The sequence below is a fragment of the Xenopus tropicalis genome, chromosome 2 (genome assembly GCF_000004195.4).
Source record: "Xenopus tropicalis strain Nigerian chromosome 2, UCB_Xtro_10.0, whole genome shotgun sequence".
Lineage (NCBI taxonomy): Eukaryota > Metazoa > Chordata > Amphibia > Anura > Pipidae > Xenopus > Xenopus tropicalis.
In genome coordinates, this window is record NC_030678.2 from 3,381,172 (window position 1) to 3,408,063 (window position 26,892).

General features: G+C 46.6%; 1 protein-coding gene across 1 annotated transcript; it reads left to right on the forward strand.

Moving 5' to 3' along the window:
- The first annotated feature begins 119 nt into the window (after positions 1-119).
- On the forward strand, positions 120-24,435 carry kpna1 (karyopherin alpha 1). The gene is given in 14 exon segments (NM_203861.1): positions 120-253; positions 10,700-10,833; positions 12,189-12,296; positions 13,469-13,568; positions 13,812-13,906; positions 15,548-15,679; positions 17,028-17,116; positions 17,371-17,470; positions 18,188-18,351; positions 18,966-19,044; positions 19,536-19,661; positions 20,092-20,219; positions 20,977-21,155; positions 23,297-24,435. Coding segments are annotated over 13 exon segments (1,617 nt in total). The 5' UTR covers positions 120-253; positions 10,700-10,704; the 3' UTR covers positions 23,485-24,435.
- Positions 24,436-26,892: the final 2,457 nt, after the last annotated feature.

Consider the following 26,892-nt stretch of genomic DNA (forward strand, 5'->3'; position numbering starts at 1 on the left):
CCAGTAGAGGGAAGACGAGCGCTCGCTAGAAGCTTCTGCCTCTGGGGTATAGCGCGCATGCGTACTGTTCTGATCTCCGTGCTCTGGGCATGCGCAGTTTCTTGCTCCCACACGCAGGACAAATACCGGCTGCTGTGGCGAGAGGCCGAAACCTGGGAACGGCGGCGGAGTGACAGTGGGAGCGCCGACACAGAACGGAACACGGTCCCCTTGGGCTTATTCAGTACCGACCAACGTGTGGAGGCCGAGCAAGGTGAGAGCCAGTGGCCGCTCTGCGTCAGAAGTGGGACCGGGGGAGCCAGCACCGCCCTGAGGGGCACAGGGGGGCAGTAAGCGCAGACCTGGGGCAGAAATGTCATTGAATGGGCAGTGGGGGCACGGAGAAGGCATTGATCAAAGCCCTATGGGCACAGAAGCGCATTGCTAGGGGCAATAAATAGTCCTGGGGGCAATATTCACAGCTTGTGGGGAAAAGAGTTGCCGGAAAGCGAAACCCTGGAGGCGCAAAGGGGACCAGAAGCAGGAGGAGCACTGTTTGGGAGCCATGGAGGGGCAGAAATTGCATGCTGGGGGCAGAAAGGGCAATAAGAACAGCACTTGGGTCCCAGGGGAGGCAGTAAAGCAGAGCATAGGGGCAAATAGGTTTGGCTAGTGAGGCTGTTAGAGCCCACATTTATCTGGATCTTTGGCTACAGATGTAGGGAATGAAGTGATCAATCAATTCTGAGTATTGCTGCCCTATAGTAATACTACTTACTAATATAGATATCTAAGTGTGTGGGTATATATATGTTATATACATTATACTAGGGGGCCAAGAGTAAGGTATAAATTAGAGATCCAGTATTCTGTTGGTGTTTGCTCAGATACTTGCGCTTCCAGTTCAGTTTAGCAGCTGTTTATAAATATTTATTTGTGAGTTCCTCAACCTAATCTTGTTTTTCCAGCTACATCTGGCACACACACATGCTGTGAGTCACTGACAGATTTCCTCTGCTGTGATTGGCTGGTTCCAGCATACGTCATAGGTCATTTATATCTCAATAAATAAAAGGGACATTAACGATTTGGGAAAAGCATGACTTATTCACTATATATTGGGGACATGTTTATATTAATGGCAGTTTCTGGAATGAAATGTTATTAGTGATTATTTATATGATCTGTAAACAGTCTCAGCTTGGTCGCCCTGTCTTCATAACTGGGGTCCCCCGTCCCCATTGTTAGCTGTCGCCCTTCTATACACAAGCAGGGAAACTGAACTAAAAAATCCTGGACAACAGTGGTGTGGGGGTTAATTAAACAGGTTGTTCATCTTGAAATAACTTTTAGTATGACGTAGACATTGATATTGTGAGACAATTTGTAATTGGTGTTGATTTTTTATTGTTTGTGGTTTTTCAGTTATTTAGTTATTTGGAGCAGCTTCTCCAGTTTGGAATTTCAGCAGCTCTCTGGTTGCTAGGGTCTTGTTTAACTTAGTAACCAGGCAGTGGGTTGCATGAGGGACTGGAATCTGATTAGGAGAGGAACTGAATATAAATAGAAGGAATACAAAAGTAACAATAACATTGTAAGCGCATGAAGCAAATGTTTTCCCACTGCCGGGGTCAGTGACCCCCATTAGAAAGCAGGAAAAAGGAGGGCTAATAATTCAAAAACTATAGAATAAAAGAAATACTGATGACCAAGTTGCTAGAATTAGGACATTCTGAGACAATTTGCAATTGGTCTTCATTGTTTACTTTTTGTTCCGCAGGTCTCTAGTATGGAATTTCAGCAGCTAAATGTTGCTAGGGTCCATTTTACCTTAGTAACCAGGAAGTGATTTGAAAGTGACTGATAAGAATAGTCGAGGGGCTGAATAAAAACATAAGCAATAAAATGGTAGCGTAACTGAGCAATAGTCTTTGGCTGCCGGGGTCAGTGACCCCCATTTGAAAGCTGCAAAGAGTTGGTAGAAGAAGACTAAAAGTTAAAAACTATAAAAAGGCGAAGACCAATTGAAAAGTTGCTTATATTAAAAGTTAACTTGCAGCTGAACTGCCCCTTTAACATGTGCAATAGATATAGTATATTATATATAGATCTCTCGTCAGCAGGACAGCGATGCACAGCCCGGTTATCTGGACTTGTGATTGGTGGGACTGGGTCATGTGTCCCCCTGCCTATGTCTGTGCTGACAATGGGGGGGGGCCCTGGTCAATTTTGGGACAGTGACATTGTTGCTCAGCCCCGGGGGAGTTGTGGGTAACTGGAACAATCGGCTGTGATTCCGAGAGAATTCAGTGGGGTTTATATTAGGGGGAAGCAGCAGGCACCGCAAATCCTTTAGGCACTTTGCAGCAGAACAAGCGCTGCTTTATGGCTTTGTGTAAACATAAACAGTGCGTATGATTAGTCTGCTGCTTCCCAGTAACAGTCTGCCTGCACAGCCTTAACCCCCTCAGCGCTGGCCTGGCTGTCTCGCTATTTTAGGCTTATACACCTGCCTAATACTTAGTGCAAATAGGCACCACTCCCTCTAAATTGCCTCCACTCGCCCCAAGTCCAGCAATTAGGCTGCTCCATTAAACCTACTCATTTCCCTAAAATCCATTTACTTTTACTCTACACTGGTTTCTGAATTATCCGCTGCTTGTCCGTAAAACTGGCCTTCAGGCTGGGCCCCCATAGCCCATAACAAGGTTACAGATATATAGAAACATTGGGGTAACAGTCACCCCGCTATAGTTCCAGGGGTACCCAGGGCACAAATAAGCACTCACCCCAAATCCCCCCCTAACTGGCCTTCAGGCTGGGCCCCCTTAGCCCATAACAAGGTTACAGATATATAGAAACATTGGGGTAACAGTCACCCCGCTATAGTTCCAGGGGTACCCAGGGCACAAATAAGCACTCACCCCAAATCCCCCCCTAACTGGACTTCAGGCTGGGCCCCCTTAGCCCATAACAAGGTTACAGATATATAGAAACATTGGGGTAACAGTCACCCCGCTATAGTTCCAGGGGTACCCAGGGCACAAATAAGCACTCACCCCAAATCCCCCCCTAACTGGCCTTCAGGCTGGGCCCCCTTAGCCCATAACAAGGTTACAGATATATAGAAACATTGGGGTAACAGTCACCCCGCTATAGTTCCAGGGGTACCCAGGGCACAAATAAGCACTCACCCCAAATCCCCCCCTAACTGGCCTTCAGGCTGGGCCCCCTTAGCCCATAACAAGGTTACAGATATATAGAAACATTGGGGTAACAGTCACCCCGCTATAGTTCCAGGGGTACCCTGGGCACAAAGAGAGAGGAGGCTACAGGACTGTAAGTGCTGAGTGGCCATTTCGCTAGTACAGTGAATTTAGTGTGATTACTCGCTCTGTGCTGTGACTCAGTTTCTGTCCCTAATCCCCCCCGGATTTAAGCAGCAGTTGCCGGCAGTTACTAACGAGGGATCATTAGTGATGGCACCCAGCATTAACCCCTAAAGCCTTGCCTGGCATCCTGAGCCCTTGCTTATTGCACAGTATTTCCCCCAATGCTTATATAGCGGAGGATTGTTTCCTGGGGCCCCCCTGTGTGCCTTTAATAGAGCACCCTTCCCATTTATAATTACTGGGTGGCCACTTGGTCCCTAATTTGCACCCCAGCCGGCAAACACTAGGGAGCCGGGTTGGAGTGACAGGGAGCCCTATTGGGGACAGGTGTTGGTGGGAGGAGGAAGGACTGGGGAATCCCAGTTAAATAAGAGAATCCAGAGCAAGTGAAGTGAATGTGCCTGGGAATCCCTTGTGCTGAGCCGGACTGGGAATTACCCCCCCCCCCCTGGGGCACAGAGAGTCTTCATCTGTAGCCTCCAGACACCCCTGGGTACAGTGTGCTGCCTCTATATATACACCATATACCATACACTATTTGATTACATGGAGTAATTGGGAGATGGCCATTACGTAATTCGGAGCTTTCTTGATAACAGATTTCCAGATCACAGATCCAATACCTGTATTACATTGTATTGTTCACCCCTAGGTTCCTTCTGTACAGCTGATGTGGGGGTTAAAATGTGACCCCAGGGATTCTGAAGGCAGCAGTGCTTGGGGGGGGGTAGGGGGGCATTTCTTTGCTCGTGGCTACCAGCCCCCCCCCCCAGCAGGGAATGCTCTGCACTTACCTCAGCAATACTTTAAATAGCGTGAGAACATGCTGTGCTCTGTACCCTGAGCTGTGAGCTGCCCTGTATGTGAGCAGGGAGATGCAGTTCAGTGTGGTGCATTATATATATAATATATTATAACATGTCTGGCTGACACGGGCTCACTTTGCTGCCCGTTGCACTAGGAGTTTTTTTCCTTTAGTTCCAGCTACTAATTCAGCTGCTGTTCTACTACAACTCCCAGAATCCCTTGTGAGACTGTGTGGTAGGAGCTGGCAAGGGGTGGGTGTTGGGCCAGGTTACTCTCCGTGGATAGGGGGGGATTAGCAGTGGTTCAGGGCACCATAATGGAAGCTGACGGGGTAAGAACAGGCAAATGCCCCTCCGTGCTGTGCAGCAGGGAGCCGGCTGTGTCGCTGATAGATCAGACGTGTGTTCCGCACTGATAGCCCCCGGCTCGCTGACAGATAGTGCCCTGTGTATTCTAATTGCTTTGGCTTCCAGGCGTAACGCGTGCCACTAGGGGGGCAGCTCCCTGCTCTACACACACAGCTGCTTCTGCCCCGTCCCCTTTCCCTTCCTGCGTCAGCAGCTACCGTCAGACGTGAAATAACTTACCCTTTATTTGTAGTGCAGCTGTGTGCTGGGGTAATAGCAAGGTGGGCACGTTAGAGACATGATGGGCGCGCTAGAGGCACGGTGGGCATGCTCGAGGTACATTAGAGACATGATGGGTGTGCTAGAGGCACGGTGGGCATGCTAGAGGCATCTTAGAGACATGATGGGCACACTCGAGGCATGGTGGGCACATTCGAGGCACGTTAGAGACATGATGGGTGCGCTAGAGGCACAATGGGCACGGTGGGCATGCTAGAGGCATGTTAGAGACATGATGGGCACACTCGAGGCATGGTGGGCACGCTCGAGGCACGTTAGAGACATGATGGGTGCGCTAGAGGCACGGTGGGCATGCTCGAGGCACGTTAGAGACATGATGGGTGTGCTAGAGGCACAATGGGCACGGTGGGCATGCTAGAGGCATGTTAGAGACATGATGGGCACACTCGAGGCACGGTGGGCACGCTCGAGGCACGTTAGAGACATGATGGGCACGTTAGAGGCACGTTAGAGACAGGATGGGCATGCTCAAGGCACGGTGGGCACGCTAGAAGCACGTTAGAGACACAATGGGCATGCTAGAGGCACAATGGGCATGCTAGAGGAACAGTGGGCATTCTAGAGGTGCGCTAGAGGCACGGTGGGCACGTTAAAGACACGGTGGGCGAGCTAGAGGCATGGTGGGCAGGCTAGAGGCATGTTAGCAGAACGGTGGCCAGGTTAGAGGCATGTTAGAGGCACGGTGGGCAAGCTAGAGGCATGTTAGAGGCATGTTAGCGGAACGGTGGCCACGCTAGAGGCATGTTAGCGGAACGGTGGCCACGTTAGAGGCATGTTAGAGGAACGGTGGGCACGCTAGAGGCACAGTGGGCACGCTAGAGGCACGTTAGAGACATGATGGGCAGGCTAGAGGCGCGGTGGGCAGGCTAGAGGCACAATGGACGGCAGTTTGTTTATGGGAAGAACGTGGCCAATAAGGTGGTTACACAGAGCCTGGAGACAAGGAGCCCATTAATATGGGAATTGGCCAAATTATTGAAATGGCACTGGGGTACCTACGGGCAGTGAGCAAGTCATTGTAATGAAATAATAATTTTCCCTTTCAATCGGGGAATAAACTGGAAATGTTCCTTGTTCCGACCAGTTTCCTTCCCATGCGGCCGATTCCTGTGCCGGTGCCATTATATTCGGCCATTCAGTATCCGCGCTTCCCTCCCTCACTATTCTGCCTTCCATGGAAATCCCAGTTCCAGCCTGACCCACAGCGCAACACAAGGATTTATTACCCAGATCCATTTAAGGAGCGTACAGATGTGTCACTGGTTCTGACTCAGCATTCACTTCCTGGCAGGGATTCCTGTCCCTTCACTTGTTTGTGCCAGCTGCTTGCAAGTACTGAGCACAATTCAGCAGGAACAGCCCCCTAAGTTTGCTCATAGCCTGTACAGAGAGATACCATAAAACTATGGCACATAGGGATTCCCCTGTACTAAGCACAATTCAGCAGGAACAGCCCCCTAAGTTTGCTCATAGCCTGTACAGAGAGATACCATAAAACTATGGCACATAGGGATTCCCCTGTACTAAGCACAATTCAGCAGGAACAGCCCCCTAAGTTTGCCCATAGCCTGTACAGAGAGATACCATAAAATTATGGCACATAGGATTCCCCTGTACTAAGCACAATTCAGCAGGAACAGCCCCCTAAGTTTGCTCATAGCCTGTACAGAGAGATACCATAAAATTATGGCACATAGGATTCCCCTGTACTAAGCACAATTCAGCAGGAAAAGCCCCCTAAGTTTGCTCATAGCCTGTACAGAGAGATACCATAAAACTATGGCAGCATAGGGATTCCCCTGTACTAAGCACAATTCAGCAGGAACAGCCCCCTAAGTTTGCTCATAGCCTGTACAGAGAGATACCATAAAACTATGGCACATAGGGATTCCCCTGTATTAAGCACAATTCAGCAGGAACAGCCCCCTAAGTTTGCTCATAGCCTGTAAAGAGAGATACCATAAAACTATGGCACAAAGGGATTCCCCTGTACTAAGCACAATTCAGCAGGAACAGCCCCCTAAGTTTGCTCATAGCCTGTACAGAGAGATACCATAAAACTATGGCACATAGGGATTCCCCTGTACTAAGCACAATTCAGCAGGAAAAGCCCCCTAAGTTTGCTCATAGCCTGTACAGAGAGATCCCATAAAACTATGGCACATAGGGATTCCCCTGTACTAAGCACAATTCAGCAGGAACAGCCCCCTAAGTTTGCTCATAGCCTGTACAGAGAGATCCCATAAAACTATGGCACATAGGGATTCCCCTGTACTAAGCACAATTCAGCAGGAACAGCCCCCTAAGTTTGCTCATAGCCTGTACAGAGAGATACCATAAAACTATGGCACATAGGGATTCCCCTGTACTAAGCACAATTCAGCAGGAACAGCCCCCTAAGTTTGCTCATAGTCTGTACAGAGAGATACCATAAAACTATGGCACATCTGTACTAAGCACAATTCAGCAGGAACAGTATTCAGTATACTCTCTATTTTAATCAAATAATACAATGTGGCCCTTGTTGTGCTGCATGAATAGGGCCCTTAGCGAGCGAGTGAGTGGGTGCTGGAGGAGGCAGGTGTTGATCTGTCCAGCAGGGGGAGCTGCATGGAGATGACTATATTATATATATATAATAAACCCTATGATACCTAAAGCCAAGGGCAGCTTCCCCCTGTGCAAATCAGAGACGTTTCTCGATGTTTCCATCAGCTCAGAGCGAGGCCGCATTTAATGCTGCGTGACCGAGAATATCTTTGCAACTCGCAATAAATAATGCAGCAGATGAACGCTGCGCCGAGCCGTCTTTGCACCGGGCCGCTCCTGCATATGGTTCTCTCTATAGCATGGCTACTGCTGGCCCTGACTCCTGAGCCTCTGCATATACCAGGGAACAGCTCGTGATCAATCAGGATAATGCCCCCAGGAGCTTGCAATCAATAGAGGAGCTGTCCGCCGGCGCTTCTGATCAATACAGCAGTCCCACAGCATTTGTAATCCAAGCGCTTCATAGACTTTCAGGCATTTAAATAGAAATTGACCCAAAGGAGCGGAGGGTTCGTTCAGGCACTAATAGATGTACTGGTTCAGCTTGTGCTCTTACTATAAATAGGATTAAAGGGAAACTACACCCCCAGAATGAATACATAAGCAACAGACAGTTTCTATTATGTTAAATGGCCTATTAAAGAATCTCCTCAAACTGGAATATATATAGTAGAGAGTGATATTCCAAAGCAGTTTGCAATTGGTCTTCATTTTTTATTACGTGAGGTTTTCGAATTATTTAGCTTTTTGTGCAGCAACTCTTCAGTTGGGAATTTCAGCAGCTGTCTGGTTGCTATGTTCTAAATGACCCTAACAACCAGGCAGTGGTTGGAAGGAGAGACTGGACTATGAATAGGAGATAAGGAATAAAAAGTAAAAGTAACAATAAAACTGGAGCCTCACAGAGCAATAGGGTTTGGCTTCCGGGGTCAGTGACCCCCATTTGGAAGGAGAGGGTAAATTATTAAAAAACTAAACAAAATAAAAAATGAAGACCAATAGAAAAATTGCTAAGAATTGGCCTTTATATAATATACTATAGGTTTACCATTCCTTAGTACAGGTATGGGATCCCTTATCTGGAAACCCGATATCCAAAAAGCTCCGAATTACAGAAAGCCCATCTCCCATAGACTCCATTTTAATCAAATAATTCAGATTTTTAAAATTGATTTCCTTTTTCTCTAAAAATAAAACAGTGCTTTGTGTAGATCCAAACTAAGATATAATTAATCCTTACTGGATGCAGAATAATCCTATTGGGTTTAATTAATGTTTTATTGATTTTTTAATAGACTTAAGGTATGAAGATCTAAATTACAGAAAGACCCCTTATCCGGAATACCCTTGGTCCTGAGCATTCTGGATAATGGGTCCTATACCTGTAATAGTGTATGTGGGTGCTTTGGTACAGCAGCACCGTGACAGTAAAGGCTGCCCCCTGAGCTTGGCAGCTGCCCCACCATGGGGTAATAGATGTTGCTAAGTACCCTTCCTCCTCCCTAGTTCTAATAACGATGTGGCAGAAATCCGTTCTCCAGGTTTTGCTACATTATTTCAGGAGTTAGAACCAGCAGTGCATGGAATATACACAGACAAATGCTTTACATAGCAATTTCATGAACTTTTTGGGCTTTAGTTCCCCTTTAAAGCGCTGGGTTCCCATTAGATCTGCGTGTGGGAATATACCAAACAGACAGGATCGTTCCTCCATCTCTGGAATGTTCCCCGCGCTGCCCCAGTGGAACTGGCTGCTCTCCAGGCAGGGCTACGTCAGGGGCTAGTGGGACGCACGGCTGGGAGGGAAGCTGTTTGTATCCTGCTGCCCCACGGATCTCAGCGTAAAGCCTATAATTACTGGCACAGGCTCTATTTATTTCCCTGTGGCTCTGTGCCCTGGCACTGCTGGCAGCGTCTGATTGGCACAGTCATAAATGCCAGCAGGGCACCACTTGCACCTTTATTTTATCCATTGAGAGTGTGTTACACTCACACACTAGGCCAAGCCTTTAGCAGGACCAGAGAGGCATAGTTCCCCTTTAATAGTGCCAATCGAGTGATGGGAAGGGTCTCTTGTGTGAGTTTGTCATTTGCTCATAGGAGCCTGGAGTCCATTGTATGGCAGTGCCACTGGCACCGAGACTTAAAAGTCCCTGTCTTGTACAGGTATGGGACCCATTATCCAAAATGCTCGGGACCTGGGGTTTTCCGGATAAGGGGTATTTGCGTAATTCGGATCTCCTACCTAAAGTCTACTTAAAAAATGTATTTAAACAGTAATTAAATCCAATAGGATTGTTTTGGCTCCAGTTAGGATGTTGGGATCAAGTACAGGTACTGTTTTATTATTACAGAGAAAAGGGAATCATTTAACCATTAAATAAACCCAATAGGGCTGTTCTGCCCCAATAAGGGGTAATTATATCTTAGTTGGGATCAAGTACAGGTACTGTTTTATTATTACAGAGAAAAGGGAATCATTTAACCATTAAATAAACCCAATAGGGCTGTTCTGCCCCAATAAGGGGTAATTATATCTTAGTTGGGATCAAGTACAGGTACTGTTTTATTATTACAGAGAAAAGGGAATCATTTAACCATTAAATAAACCCAATAGGGCTGTTCTGCCCCCAATAAGGGGTAATTATATCTTAGTTGGGATCAAGTACAGGTACTGTTTTATTATTACAGAGAAAAGGGAATCATTTAACCATGAAATAAACCCAATAGGACTGTTCTGCCCCAATAAGGGGTAATTATATCTTAGTTGGGATCAAGTACAGGTACTGTTTTATTATTACAGAGAAAAGGGAATCATTTAACCATGAAATAAACCCAATAGGGCTGTTCTGCCCCAATAAGGGGTAATTATATCTTAGTTGGGATCAAGTACAGGTACTGTTTTATTATTACAGAGAAAAGGGAATCATTTAACCATTAAATAAACCCAATAGGGCTGTTCTGCCCCAATAAGGGGTAATTATATCTTAGTTGGGATCAAGTACAGGTACTGTTTTATTATTACAGAGAAAAGGGAATCATTTAACCATTAAATAAACCCAATAGGGCTGTTCTGCCCCAATAAGGGGTAATTATATCTTAGTTGGGATCAAGTACAGGTACTGTTTTATTATCACAGAGAAAGGGGAATCATTTTTAAAAATGTGATTTGATGAAAAATGGAGTCTATGGGAGACGACCTTTCCGTAATTCTGAACTTTCTGGATAATAGGTTTCCGGATAAGGGGCCCAATACCTGTATGTACAGAGAGTGATCGGCACATTACAGGGAGCCCCACACTGACGCTGTTTATCTCCCCACAGAAATCATGACGAGCTCAGGAAAAGAGAACTCTCGGCTGAAGAGCTACAAGAACAAGTCTCTAAACACGGACGAGATGCGGCGAAGGAGGGAAGAGGAGGGACTGCAGCTGCGCAAACAGAAACGAGAAGAGCAGGTGTGTGTCTGTCTGTGTATATATATATAAATGTGTGTGTGTATGTGTGTGTGTGTATATATATATATATATATATATATATATATGTGTGTGTATATATTTAGATAAAAACTCTAAAGATGAAAATATATCAAAAAATAAAGAATATATAAAAAAAAGATGAAAATATTGATTTTTGCACTAATAAGTATTTTGGTAAAAAAAATATGAATAAATATATATACAGCAACAAGAGACCCTCTGCACTCCCCCATTATCAAATATATATATATATACACATATATAGGACATTAACCCATTCTGTTCATTAAGCTACCAAGCAATGCCCTCCCCTTTATATGTCCATATATTGCAATATACATACATATATATATTCAGCGGATTTGGCCAAATGCACTATCCCCGCTTGTGTATGTGCGGGAGTCAGTGCCCCTGCAGTTGCCCCAGGAGACCCCTTGGATATTCTGTGTTTACCTTCCTGCTGCCACTGTCAGTCAGTGTGGGAAGGTGGGGGCCGTGCTTTCTAACAGGGGAAACCATTCATCATTCCTCACTAATGTCTTTCTTGGTAAATAAGCAGCTTGTTTATAAGGGCAGTGCCACACTGGGCCGATACGCAGCCCCCGAATCAGCCAATCAGCCAATCCTTTGTGTGTAGTGACCGGCCCTTGGTGATCAGCAGAGGCCTGCGGATTGGCTGATCCCACCCTGTATTGCCCACTGTGTGTTATATATCACACAGGTCACTAGCTCCTATACTGACGCTGAAATCTTTTTTGCCATTTGGCTGCTGTACTTTGCGGCAGCTACACCAGCCCTACAGTCGAGGGTCAGTATTTGTAAAGCAGTTGTTTTGGGGGATTTCATTGCGCTGTAAGCTTTTCTTTTATTCACATCCATGGACTTCATAAATACTCAGTGGTGTAAGTTGAGGTTGAAGCTGTAGAAGTGATTTCTGTTGTATTTAATAGCCTTACTGGGCTCTCCTTATTTTGGCCTAATGACTGTGGCTACACTGTATCATTATCCCTTGGATTGAGAGGGACTAGATAGCTAGGGTTAATGCCCCTTTACTTCTGGGTTGTATCAATGTTTAGTTGGGGGTGGCGGGCAGTACCCACAGTGCCAGGGTATAAGTGAAGGAGAAGGCAGAGCCCATTGGTGTTTTTAGGACAATCATGGCAGCTCCCACTGATAGGAAGAAACACAAATATGCAGATAAATAAGGATGGCTCTATGGGGGGGGGGGGGTTATATTGGGATTAACTTTAACTGCCCAGTGAGACATTGCATGTCGAGATTAACTTTGTGTTCAATCTCACATTTTAATTAGTTTTGTGTCTCTTCTCTCCCAGCTCTTTAAGCGCAGAAATGTCGCCTGCGCTGAGGAAGCGACAGAAGAGGAGGGAATGTCCGATGGCAACTTCCACGAGGCACAGATCAACAATATGGAAATGGCTTCCGTAAGTGTACACCCTGTACAGAGAGATACCATAAAACTATGGAAGCATAGGGATTCCCCTGTACTAAGCACAATTCAGCAGGAACAGCCCCCTAAGTTTGCTCATAGCCTGTACAGAGAGATACCATAAAACTATGGCACATAGGGATTCCCCTGTACTAAGCACAATTCAGCAGGAACAGCCCCCTAAGTTTGCTCATAGCCTGTACAGAGAGATACCATAAAACTATGGAAGCATAGGGATTCCCCTGTACTAAGCACAATTCAGCAGGAACAGCCCCCTAAGTTTGCTCATAGCCTGTACAGAGAGATACCATAAAACTATGGCACATAGGGATTCCCCTGTACTAAGCACAATTCAGCAGGAACAGACCCCTAAGTTTGCCCATAGCCTGTACAGAGAGATACCATAAAACTATGGCACATAGGGATTCCCCTGTACTAAGCACAATTCAGCAGGAACAGCCCCCTAAGTTTGCCCATAGCCTGTACAGAGAGATACCATAAAACTATGGCACATAGGGATTCCCCTGTACAAAGCACAATTCAGCAGGAACAGCCCCCTAAGTTTGCTCATAGCCTGTAGAGAGAGATACCATAAAACTATGGCACATAGGGATTCCCCTGTACTAAGCACAATTCAGCAGGAACAGCCCCCTAAGTTTGCCCATAGCCTGTACAGAGAGATACCATAAAACTATGGCACATAGGGATTCCCCTGTACTAAGCACAATTCAGCAGGAACAGCCCCCTAAGTTTGCTCATAGCCTGTACAGAGAGATACCATAAAACTATGGCACATAGGGATTCCCCTGTACTAAGCACAATTCAGCAGGAACAGCCCCCTAAGTTTGCCCATAGCCTGTACAGAGAGATACCATAAAACTATGGCACATAGGGATTCCCCTGTACTAAGCACAATTCAGCAGGAACAGCCCCCTAAGTTTGCTCATAGCCTGTACAGAGAGATACCATAAAACGATGGCACATAGGGATTCCCCTGTACTAAGCACAATTCAGCAGGAACAGCCCCCTAAGTTTGCCCATAGCCTGTACAGAGAGATACCATAAAACTATGGCACATAGGGATTCCCCTGTACTAAGCACAATTCAGCAGGAACAGTTTAGTGTATAACCAAGCTGCTAAACTCTTCTAAATATTCTTTCTGACAGAGTGGGGTTATTACGGGAGACATGATAGAGATGATTTTCTCCAACAACCCAGAGCAGCAGCTTGCAGCGACGCAGAAGTTCAGAAAACTGCTATCAAAAGGTATGTTCTGTGCATTTGCCCACCTGCCCTGTTCAGTATCTTCTTGACATATTATTGCCCTTTGAGGTACCACTGATTCGCATTTATTTTCATGTTAGCTGAATTTGCTGGTTCATAAATACCTGTAAATACATCTGTATTAACCTTGGGGTTGAGCATGGGCAGTGCGAGTCTGTAGCAGCTGTAATGTGCTCAATAAACATGTGATTGGTGTAATAACAGTGTGAGTCTGTCTCTTAACAGAGCCCAACCCTCCCATTGATGAGGTTATAGGGACTCCGGGGGTGGTCGCTAGATTCGTGGAATTCCTGAAGCGGAAAGAGAACTGTACATTACAGGTAATGTGCCTGAATGAGAGATGAGGAGCACACACGTAGCCGTCAGTGGGAAACACAATCACTCCTAGCTGCATTTACCCTTTTATCCTGGGCAGCCTCTTGTGCGCCATCCGTGTCCCTTGGAGTGTGCTATAATGGGCCACATTTAACACCACAGCTTTGACTCTGTATGAGCTCAGGGGCACCGTGACGCACAGAAGGTTATTCAGTTAATCAGACGGCTTGCTTAAGGAACCATAGCGGCCAAAAAAGATAAGACATCCGGCCAAGGTGAATTCATGTGGCACAGGCAAGCATTGCAGAAATAACATCCCTGCTGAAATCCCTGTGACTTGTCACAGTTGTCAAGCTCAAGATTTAGCGGCAAAAGGGGAACAGTAACTATTTTTCCCTCCACACTTTAAAGGAGAAGGAAAGGCATTTTGGCATATTTTGCCAATAGATTAGTCACAATAGTACAAGCTAGAATGCTATATTTATTCTGCAGAAAGCTTTACCTGCCTGAGTAAATGGCCCTAGAAGCTCTGTCTGTTTGTTTAAGATAGCAGCTGCCATTTTAGCTTGGTCTCAGTAGCTTCTGTGCTGCAGCTCTGGCTGCTGGTAGCTCAGATTACACAGAGTTGGGAGGAGGAGAAGGGAAGGGGAGAGAGGAGAGATGGGAGGGGGAGCAGGGAAGGGGAGAGATGGGAGGGGGAGCAGGGAAGTGGGAGAGAGGAGAGATGGGATGGGGAGCAGGGAAGAGGGATAGGGGATAGAGGAGAGATGGGAGGGGGAGCAGGGAAGGGGGAGAGAGGATAGAAGGGAAGGGGAGAAAGGATAGATGGGAGGGGGAGAGAGAAGAGATGGGAGGGGGAAAAGGGAAGGGGGAGAGAGGAGAGATGGGAGGGGGAGAAGGGAAGGGGAGAGAGGATAGATGGGAGAAGGGAAGGGGAAAAAGGGTAGATGGGAGGGGGAGAAGGGAAGGGGAGAGAGGATAGATGGGAGAAGGGAAGGGGAAAAAGGGTAGATGGGAGGGGGAGAAGGGAAAGGGAAAAAGGGTAGATGGGAGGGGGAGAAGGGAAAGGGGAGAGATGGCAGGAGGAGCACAGCAAACTGAGCAGACTCGTGCCCCTGACCTGAAGTCTGACACAGAAGAACATGTATACACGAAAGAAGAAAATAAATACTGCGTTTCTTTTGATAGAGGCCACATAGGAGGATTCTGTGAGTGCTTATTTACTGTTAAAGCTTACTGAGTTCTTACCATTCCTTCTCCTTTAAGGCTGAAGACAAATGGGTGTGCGTCTAACACTGCCAGGCTTTTCTAATTAAAGTTAATGGGAGGCAGCAGGGTGTTATATGTTTACAAAGCAACTCCTCATCAGCCTCAGATTAAAAATATGGCATCACCCAAACAGATATAATTAAAAGCAAAATGCAGGTAAGGAATGCACTCATACTGTACTGCCTACGGAGCCAATATTGCAGCTCCCGTCCATAGGTGGTTCACAGTAATTCAAACATCCAGCAGATAAGGCATGATTGTGTTCCTTTGACTTCCCATGCATCCTGATGTGGCTGCTAATGGGTTAATATGCTAGCAGTACTGTATCATAATGTCTGCAGGTGGTCTTTGGAAGTAACTCTTGTCTTTCCGTTCAGTTTGAAGCAGCGTGGGTGCTCACTAACATTGCCTCCGGGAACTCCGTACAGACCCGCATTGTCATCCAGGCAGGAGCGGTGCCCATCTTTATAGAGCTGCTCAGCTCAGAGTTCGAAGACGTTCAGGAGCAGGTAATAGGGAGATTATATTCACCCCAGACAACCAGTTTGAACCTTACATCTGCTTGCCCCCCACCCTATATGATTAAATACACAGCTACATACAGACTTCCCATACAGACACCTGCGTGACGGCCTCTCTGCCCCCCACGCTTACTACCCCCCGTAAAGCCTGGTCAGTCGCCTTAAAATTGCTAGGTCACCCCCTCCACTACTATCCCCACCTATGGGGAACTCCTACCGTCACCATTCCAGACTTTATATTCTGGCCTTGCCACTTGATTACTTGTAAGACTTGATGTAACCTTCCAGAGTTACCCATAACTGCAACAAATATGTCAGCCTCCAATGCTTCCCTCTTACAGATTCCTCCGAGGCATTCCACTCACAATTTTCCACACACTCGCCCCAACTAGTTTCACTCAGAGGAAGCCCCGTGTACCCCCTCCCCTGACAAAATGATATCTAGAATATACCAGAACTTGCAACTAGGGATAAACCGAACCCTCGAATCCATCCGAAGGGATTCGGCCGAATACCGAACCAAATCGGAATTCTAATTAGCATATGTTAGTTAGGATCCGGAAGGGGTAAAAAAAAAATTTCCCTAACATTTAACCCTTCCAAATCCTAATTAGCATATGCTCATTCATGCTAATTCAGATTCAGTTTGGCCAGGACCGTGGATTTAGCTGAACCCTAATCCTGGCCAAATACCGAACCGAATCCTGGATTCAGTGTATCCCTACTTGCAACTACCCGGACCCAAAGACTAAGCAAAGACTGGCAAGACCCTGCTAGAGACAAATTAGTGCAATACAAACCTATAGATAACCCCTGCCAGATTTATATAAATGGGGCGCTCTTCTGACGACAGTTGCTCTAGATGCGGGGGCTTAATTTTTCCACATGATTTCGAAATGTCCCCACATTCACTCTTTTTGGACCCAAATATTCGACTTCCTGGCCTAAAACCTAGAATTACCTAGAATATTGGCACCCATATTTGTCTCCTTGGGATACCGCGAGCCCACGTGTGTTTGCGCAACTGTGTACTCCCCCTTCATGCAAAAAAAAAACAAAAAACAATTGCCGTGCATTGGATGGGTACATCCCTCCCCTCCATTAGAACTTACAGATAGGATATCAGAGGGCAACTAACAAATCTGACAAAGTCTGGGGACCTTGGTGCAATGTACTTCAAACACATTCCAACCACTGGGTGCCTGAAACCAACCTTTTTACATTACTGACTAACCCCCACAAAAAAGAAACAAACAATGCTACAAATTGCTAATCACATACTGACTTGATTCCTTGGTTTAAACCACGAATGTCATTTTCTTCTCTTCCCTAACAGGCAGTCTGGGCTCTAGGGAACATTGCCGGAGACAGCACCGTGTGTCGGGATTATGTGTTGGACTGCAATATTCTGCCTCCGCTTTTACAGTTAGTACCTAGAACTTTGGGGTGTTTTATGATTTTTTCCCTGTGTTTTTAAGTAGCTGTACTTGTTATGTATGAAGATATAGTAGAAAAGATGTTTAGAATTGACTATAGGGGCAGGGTGCTGAGCAGAGGTTAGGGTTACATTGGGTGGGAAATACATATTGAATGTTTAGAGCTCATGGACTTGGGATGTGGTTATTACTGTCAACATGGAGTCCATATTTACTCCGTTATATTCTTGTATTATTTTTCAGATTACTGTCCAAGCAGAACCGTCTTACAATGACTCGAAATGCAGTGTGGGCACTGTCTAACCTTTGTAGAGGGAAGAATCCACCCCCTGAATTCGCCAAGGTAACAGTGAGGCAGTTGGATTTCAGTGTTATTGCTAAATGGGCTTTAGCGTGCTGGCACTGGGCAGATAAACACATGGTTATTGTACCCACAGCATCAGTTCATGCTTTTTGTAACCAGCCTTCTCTTTAGTAACCTTGTTATATCCAGTCTATTTTTTGACCAGCAGTTTCAATGTATGCAGTTATTTCATTGGCCAGAAGCCCTGGAGAGCGAAAGAGCTCAATCCGAATACACCCACAGTTGATGTGCCAAGGTCTGCTTGAACCCACCCAACCCGTGGGTATCGGGCCGGCCTGCACATAACTAATATATAGGCCTTTCATTTGCTTGGCAGCATCAGCAACTTTCTTTTCCCATCTTTTAACTGGTCAGTAATCTTCCCTTGCATATCATATGCCTATTCCCAGGGGCCCCATTAGCACTGGCATCTTGTGTTTATTGACACTGGAAGCAGAACCAAAATACGTAGAGCTCCTCTCCTTCCACTTACCCATAGGTGGCCCTCCTGCACTTCCACCTTAGGGGCTGATGGAAGTCAGGGGGCCAGCATATGTCTATCAAATGGACAAAATACCATCACTTGCTTTTTATCTCTTGTCCTTTATTGGCCAGTGGTATTACTGGCGGCTGCTGCTTCTGCATCATTATCACACTGGTATCATAACACTTTAGGTGAGTTATTTGCTGAAGATGCCATATTGTCTTCCTCCCCAGGTTTCCCCATGCCTCACTGTCCTGTCCTGGCTTCTCTTTGTCAACGACACTGATGTACTTGCCGATGCCTGCTGGGCGCTGTCCTATCTGTCAGATGGGCCGAACGATAAGATCCAGGCCGTGATCGATGCAGGCGTGTGTAGAAGATTAGTGGAACTACTAATGTGAGCCACTGTTTGTACTTGACTTCATGAAATGCAGAACTTTAGTATCTTCCTTTATTTTGTTTTTGGGACATGGCTGGATAAACTGCTTTGGATACATATAAACAGTCAAATAATACCTAAACCAACTCCATGTATTAATCTCAATTGGGCAGTTTAGACAAGCTGTCTAATTGGGTGGCACTGAGTCCAGACAGCAGTTTTAAGGTGCCCATAGATCCTTTAGATCGATTCAGCAGCTTATCTGCCCGTGTATGGGCACGAACGACAGGCCTGCCCAACTGACATCTGGCCTAAAATTGGGCAGATCTTAATCGGGCAGGTTGACTTTTCCGTCGCATTGGGGGGCTGCATCGTCTCTTTGATACGGTCCCTGAACTGGCAGCGACTATTCCCGCCATTCTGATTCCATCGTCTGGCCCCAGGGCCAAATGAGTGAATTAGCCCTATATCGCCCACACATAGGTGGGGATATTGGGAGAAGATCCGCTCCTTTACCGCGTATGGCCACCTTTAATCTGCTGCCCCAGGGGATTCTAGGTTGAAGGAGTTTGATATTTCTCTTTAAGAAAGTTCTTTTTATTTATTTTCTTTTTTTTTTTGGAATTTTTCAGGCACAATGATTACAAAGTGGTGTCTCCTGCCCTGCGGGCTGTTGGCAACATAGTGACTGGGGATGACATCCAGACACAAGTAAGTGTTAGTGTAAGGAATTGTGTCTTGATTAGCTGATGCTGATTCTGTACCGTAGCCGATAAGCAATACAATTTTAGTTCTTTTATATTTTGTTCAGCAGCTCTATAGTTTATAATTTTAGCAGTTATATGGTTGCTAGGATCCAGATTACCTTAGCAACCAGGCAGTGGTTTGAATAACAGACTGGTATATGAATAGGAGATAACCTGAACAGAAAAACAAGTAATAATAGGTAATAATAACAATAAAACTGGAGCCTCACAGAGCAGTAGTTGTAGGCTGCTGGGGTCAGTGACCCCCATTTGAAAGCTGCAAAATGTCAGCAGAAGAAGGGGAATAATTAAAAAAACCTTAAATAATAAATAATGGAGACCAAGTGATAAGTTGCTTAGAATTGGCAGTTCTATAACTAGAATAGGAACCACCCCTTTTAATAGTGTAATTTGTGAAAGTCTAATGTAATTTTTTTTTTTTTTTTTACCCCATAGGTGATTCTAAACTGCTCGGCCCTACAGAGTTTGCTGCATCTGTTGAGTAGCCCCAAGGAATCTATAAAGAAGGAGGCATGTTGGACGATATCAAACATCACAGCCGGGAACAGAGTTCAGATACAGGTAATTCAGCCTCTTATTTGCAAACGTAAAGGTAAAATGGCCGCCCCGTGTTGCGCGAAGCCCATAGTTATACCGAATTCTGGTAACATTTGTAACTGCTCTCTATGGCTTTTCACCACATCCAAAATGTATGGATTTGGTGCATCCGTACTTAAGCTGGCCATACACGCACCGATAACATTGTACAAAACGCAGGTTTGTACAATTTTCTGCCTGGTTGCTAGGGTAGTTAAGCCATAGTAATTAAAAAATTTGAAAAAAAAAGTTAAAAAAAACAAAAGCAAAATGACTTCTGTTGTCTCCATCGTACCAAAAGTTAATTTTAAGGTGATCGATCCCTTTATCCCATTACATCCCATTTGCCAGTAATAAGTAGTTGAGCAGATGCAGCAGATTTTGCCTGAGCTCTCTCTTGTTCTGCGTTGCTCAGACAGTGATTGAGGCCAACATCTTTCCAGCTCTGATAAACATTCTGCAGACGGCAGAATTCAGGACAAGAAAAGAGGCTGCGTGGGCTATCACAAACGCAACATCCGGGGGCTCCGCAGAACAGATCAGGTATGTCCTGTCAGCCTTTGTTTGCAATTGGTCACATTAAAGTGTAAGTACCAGGACACACAGAGCCTTAGCCTTGATACGAGAGGATATCAGTGAGCCGTATAGTATATAGTGCAGTTTGATTTCTCTACCAGGGTCTCTAAGCCTCTGCTACACAGTTGACCACCCAGTGCTGTGCCCTTGAAAATGAAATGTTTGGCTGAAATACTAATGCAAATCATGATATTTATGGGGGACTGTTTATCTCTAAATGACACAGCAAATAATTCTCTCTGCCATTTAACCCTTTTATTCTTCAACCAACAAATGTATTTGTAGCTGTAATATTGGTGTGTAGGCGCCATCTCAGTGCCTTGTGCCTGAGTCTGAGCTTTCAGCCAGCGCTACACATTAGAACTGTTTTCAGCTAACCTATTGTTTCTCCTACTCCCATGTAACTGGAGGAGTCCCAAGCCGGACTTGGATTTCTTACTATTGAGTGCTATTCTGATACCTACTGGGAGCTGCTATCTTGCTCCCTTCCCATTGTTCTGCTGATCGGCTGCTGGGGGTGAGGGGGGGGATATCGCTCCAACTTGCAGCGCAGCTGTAAAGTGTGACTGAAGTATATCAGAGCACAGGTCACATGTTTGATTATAGCTGATACAACTACTTTAAGTGGCAGCAAATGACAGAGGTGGATCATTAGGGCCTGAGAGGTGTCCTGTTTGTCTCTGTATAAACATCGCTTAACCCTTGACTGTCTTCTATACCCTAGGTACCTGGTTGATTTAGGTTGCATCAAACCTCTTTGTGACCTCCTGACTTGCATGGATTCCAAGATCGTACAGGTGGCCCTGAATGGCTTAGAAAACATACTGAGGCTGGGCGAGCAAGAGGCAAAGCGGAACGGGACAGGCATTAACCCTTACTGCGCTCTTATTGAAGAAGCATATGGTGAGTGCCAGCATGTGGGCTGCCCCCGGGGCTACACAGCGGGGTATTTATATAAACTATAGTAGGGTTTCTGTAGCAAACACCCCAGCTGTACCGTTGCAGGAATGGCTGCCCCTGGGGCTACACAGCGGGGTATTTATATAAACTATAGTAGGGTTTCTGTAGCAAACACCCCAGCTGTACCAGTGCAGGAATGGCTGCCCCCGGGGCTACACAGCGGGGTATTTATATAAACTATAGTAGGGTTTCTGTAGCAAACACCCCAGCTGTACCGTTGCAGGAATGGCTGCCCCTGGGGCTACACAGCTGGGTATTTATATAAACTATAGTAGGGTTTCTGTAGCAAACACCCCAGCTGTACCAGTGCAGGAATGGCTGCCCCCGGGGCTACACAGCGGGGTATTTATATAAACTATAGTAGGGTTTCTGTAGCAAACACCCCAGCTGTACCAGTGCAGGAACGGCTGCTCCCGGGGCTACACAGCGGGGTATTTATATAAACTATAGTAGGGTTTCTGTAGCAAACACCCCAGCTGTACCAGTGCAGGAACGGCTGCCCCCGGGGCTACACAGCGGGGTATTTATATAAACTATAGTAGGGTTTCTGTAGCAAACACCCCAGCTGTACCAGTGCAGGAACGGCTGCCCCGGGGCTACACAGCGGGGTATTTATATAAACTATAGTAGGGTTTCTATAGCAAACACCCCAGCTGTACCGGTGCAGGAACGGCTGCTCCCGGGGCTACACAGCGGGGTATTTATATAAACTATAGTAGGGTTTCTGTAGCAAACACCCCAGCTGTACCGGTGCAGGAACGGCTGCCCCCGGGGCTACACAGCGGGGTATTTATATAAACTATAGTAGGGTTTCTGTAGCAAACACCCCAGCTGTACCGGTGCAGGAATGGCTGCCCCCGGGGCTACACAGCGGGGTATTTATATAAACTATAGTAGGGTTTCTGTAGCAAACACCCCAGCTGTACCGGTGCAGGAATGGCTGCCCCCGGGGCTACACAGCGGGGTATTTATATAAACTATAGTAGGGTTTCTGTAGCAAGCACCCCAGCTGTACCGGTGCAGGAACGGCTGCCCCCGGGGCTACACAGCGGGGTATTTATATAAACTATAGTAGGGTTTCTGTAGCAAACACCCCAGCTGTACCAGTGCAGGAACGGCTGCCCCCGGGGCTACACAGCGGGGTATTTATATAAACTATAGTAGGGTTTCTGTAGCAAACACCCCAGCTGTACCAGTGCAGGAATGGCTGCCCCCGGGGCTACACAGCGGGGTATTTATATAAACTATAGTAGGGTTTCTGTAGCAAACACCCCAGCTGTACCGGTGCAGGAATGACTGCCCCCGGGGCTACACAGCGGGGTAATTATATAAACTATAGTAGGGTTTCTGTAGCAAACACCCCAGCTGTACCAGTGCAGGAATGGCTGCCCCCGGGGCTACACAGCGGGGTATTTATATAAACTATAGTAGGGTTTCTGTAGCAAACACCCCAGCTGTACCGGTGTAGGAACGGCTGCCCCCGGGGCTACACAGCGGGGTATTTATATAAACTATAGTAGGGTTTCTGTAGCAAACACCCCAGCTGTACCAGTGTAGGAAAGGCTGCCCCCGGGGCTACACAGCGGGGTATTTATATAAACTATAGTAGGGTTTCTGTAGCAAACACCCCAGCTGTACCCCAGTGCAGGGCTGCAGTACATTATATTTTAATTACTTAAAAACACTTTTTTGGTGTAACTGTTTCTTTAACATCCCACAGAGGGGCCCATAGGGAAAGCTCGCCCCCTTGTGGCTCTAAGTCAGACAGTTTCCCACTCCTGCTTTGTTACACCCTCTCTGTTGATTGGCATTAGAATTCTTTATTCCTCTTTCCTTGGCCCATAGATATGACTGCAGCGGGACAGCCATTTCTGTCAGGCCCCCAACCCCGCTCCCTTTCCTAACCAAGGGCAAGATCAGCCTAAGAGCATAAAGTACAATAAAGCAGAATCCTCTCCTATTTGGGCTAGGGGCTCTCGTTTCACCCTGTTAGTATTACCAGCTGTGGGGTTCTAGCCCGACCAGCTCCCCCATGATGTTCCGTGCTCACTGACCCACCTATGTTCTATCCCTGCCTGTTCTAGGACTGGACAAGATCGAGTTCCTACAGAGCCATGAAAACCAGGAGATCTACCAGAAGGCGTTCGACCTGATCGAGCACTACTTCGGCACCGAGGACGAGGACAGCAGCATTGCCCCCCAGGTGGACCTCAGCCAGCAGCAGTTCATCTTCCAGCAACGAGAAGCTCCCATGGAGGGTTTCCAGCTCTAACCCCCCCCCCCCCCCCCCCGCGCTGGGCTCCGCGTGCTGCAGTGCGAGTGCCCCCCAGAGCGCTCACTCACTGTTTGCTGTGTTCAAGCTCTCGCTCACTCCCGCCCCCCCTACACTTCTCTATTTATTCAGCCACCTTTTATTTCCCCCTCTCCTTCTCTTTCTGCCTCTTTTTTTCTTGCTTCCACCTAGTTTTTATTTTTTCTCTTTCTCCCCCCCCCCCCCCCCCCCCTCGTTGCTACGTGACAGACCCAGCCGGATGCTGTCAGCGGATTGGGACTGCTTGCCCTGGTCCTAGAGGTTCCACGCCGTGCCTCATTCAGCACCACTACAGTTCTGGTGTCGGCCCTCCTGCTGTGCTTTTGACATATCTTCATTTCATATGACTCGAGTATTAGAAGTATACAGGAACTCCACGGGCAGAGCCGCGTCCGCGGAGAAGGACGGAAACGAAATGGACGAGACGTTAATACTGACACGAGAATATCACTGTCCCGAGGCCACTACGACGCGCGACTGTACCGCTCGATATCTGCTTCATGGGAAACTACAAGCCAAACTGGGAGAGAGCTTTGTTCCAGCCTGGGAACCGGCATTAATATTTAGCTATAAAACCGCAAATCCCAAACACGAAAACTACAGGTGTGATACTAATAAGCTAACTGGCCCCGCTGCACCTCAAGCCTTCCATGGGCCAATCCAATTGCTGAATACTGACCATCTCATTGCCAGGAAAGGAGTGTCCAGCTATGCCGACGCCCCTTCCGGGCTGCCTTTTTATTTTATTTTTTTTTTAATGTTATTTTTAAATTCACGACCTTGGTGTCTCTCCGCTCTCGGACCCCAAGAGACGTCGGACCGCCACTGCTCGGCTGTACCTTCAATCACAGAGACTTGCGACGGACAGGTCAGGACTTTTCTAGTGACTCTTTCAATTAAAAAAAAAAAAAAGGATAAAAAGAACAAAAAAAAAAAAAATCAGATCCTGCTCCGCCCCTTCCTGCCAAACCCCCCCGCCTCTCCACACAATGTGATTGGACTGGACCTTTGCAGAAGATGGAAGCCGGATTCGGTACTCGCAGGCCAAGTCTCTCCCCCCTCCCCCGATCGCTCTCTGGTTTACAAAGTAACCCAAAGTAGGTTAGATTATATATATTTTTTTATTTACGTTACTTCAGCAAGTTGTTTTTGCTGTGTAAATTATTACATTATTTTTTAATGTAGACATTTTCTATATCCCCCTCCACCCCCGGCTCAAGGGCCACAGGATGGTGACCCTGAAGGAATTATCCCCCCACCCCCCCAACCCGTTTTTCCTTTTTATTTGAGAATCCCGGTCGCCGGCGGAGGTTCCGTGGGAGCTCTCTCGTGGCCTCCCCGTGAATTTCCATACAATTGGGGTGTTCTTGCTTTAAACTGTGTAGATCTGCTGACAGGTGAGTCCCACGTACGCCCCCGATAATGTGCGTGACTCCATTACCATTGCCATTAAAGCACAACTTATATAGAGAGAGATTTAGTTTTGGCCTCTAGCCCATTGCTGTGTGTAGCGCCCCCCTCTGGCTCACTTTGGTATCGCCCGAGAGTATTACCCAGCCCCGGGATACAGGAACACATTGTCACAATATGTCCCCTTCATTTAGGGGCATATTTATGTTAGAGCTTAATACAGAACAACTCACCCATGTTCTATTCATTCCTATGGGATTTATCAACGGGAGAAAGTTAGAACTCACCGTTTGATAAATAAGCTCATTAAAATCCCATAGGAATGAATAGAAAGTGAGTTGTTATGTTATTAAGCTCTAACGTTTTGATAAATCTGCCCCTCCGTGTCTGTAGTTAAAGGGGATCTGTCACCCAGATATAAAAAGCAATATAATAAAACTCCTTATCAAATTAAACATGAACATTAACACATTCATACCCATTATAAAGGCATTTAACAATCCCAGCTGTCTATCATATTTTGCCTGCCCTGCCCCTTTGCCTTAGGCATTTCCTTAATGTCACTGCCCTCCTCTTATTCCCCCTCCCTCCTCACCATCTAATTGTGCAGCCAGTGCCTGGGTATGGGCATCAGGTCCCCCCCATTCTGGCACATAAACATGATTTTGGGGAAAAACAAAACAAAATGGCGGCTGCCTTCTGGCTGGGATTGTGAAATCCAGGACTGAAGGAAACAAGATTTATATCATTTATACAACATAAGTAAAGTTTATTTTGCTCGACAAACACAATTAGAAATGATTTCTTAGGGTGACAGGTCCCCTTTAATGGATGTCACAATGGGCACAACTTGTGACGTCCATTTTGTCCCTCTTCATTCTGCTTTGGTCGTTAATAGAAGGGATCATTTGGGCAGCTCTGTGATAATTAGGCATATACTGCGCGTTGCACCGGGTCAGCTGTGTTTTAACCCTGTGCTGTCTGCGCTTGACTGATATGAACACTGGAAGCCAAAATATGGTTTCGATTTGCCCCCCGTATAACTGCGTTTAGGGGCTGATTAAAGCGATAGCAATAAGGCACTGGCTGCAGGTTAGGAGCGATTTTCCCAGCAGCCACCAGATGTACAATCATTCTCCCCCATTGGTTGTCGCTCCATCACCCAGCCAAGGAACCGGCGCTTCAGTTATCAGGTGGGTGGGGGGGTCATTGTGCCACAGACTTTCCATGCGTGTGGGGAGCACCCATAACATGCAACTTCCATGTATTTTGTAAGAAACCTGCTACACTTGAGAAGGCGCCTGTATCCGGAGCCAAACGTACAGGCCGATGGGCAGAGGAACCCACAGAGCCCCTCACTCTGCACTACGGGGAGGACAAAGGAAAATTCCCACAAGAACAGAACTTTTCCTTGACTGCACTTTTAAACTCTTTTTGGACTGTGCCCACTTCCTGGCAGTGGGTTCTTTTTTTTTTTTTGTTTGGGACAGATGTTCTGTTGGACATAAAAATCTCCAAAGTTACACGCTAAACCCGGATTGTGTGGTTCCTCCCTCTCTCGGCTACTGGGTTCCCTAAAAGCGCTACTGGGTTGCCCAAAGCTACACTGGGTTGCCCAAAGCGCTACTGGGTTGCCCAAAGCTACACTGGGTTCCATAAATCTACCAGCAAAGGGTTCTGCTTCCAGCTACAGCCCCCGGCATTTGCACTAAGTGGCAGTTGTAGTTGGATGTGTAAGACCCCTCCTCCCGGTACTTGATTTGTTCCCTAAAGCGCTACTGGGTTCCCTAAAAGCGCTACTGGGTTGCCCAAAGTGCTACTGGGTTCCATAAATCTACCGGCAAAGGGTTCTGCTTCCAGCTACAGCCCCCAGCATTTGCACTAAGTGGCAGTTGTAGTTGGATGTGTAAGACCCCCCCCTCCCGGTACTTGGTTTGTTCCATACAGCTTCTGGGTTCC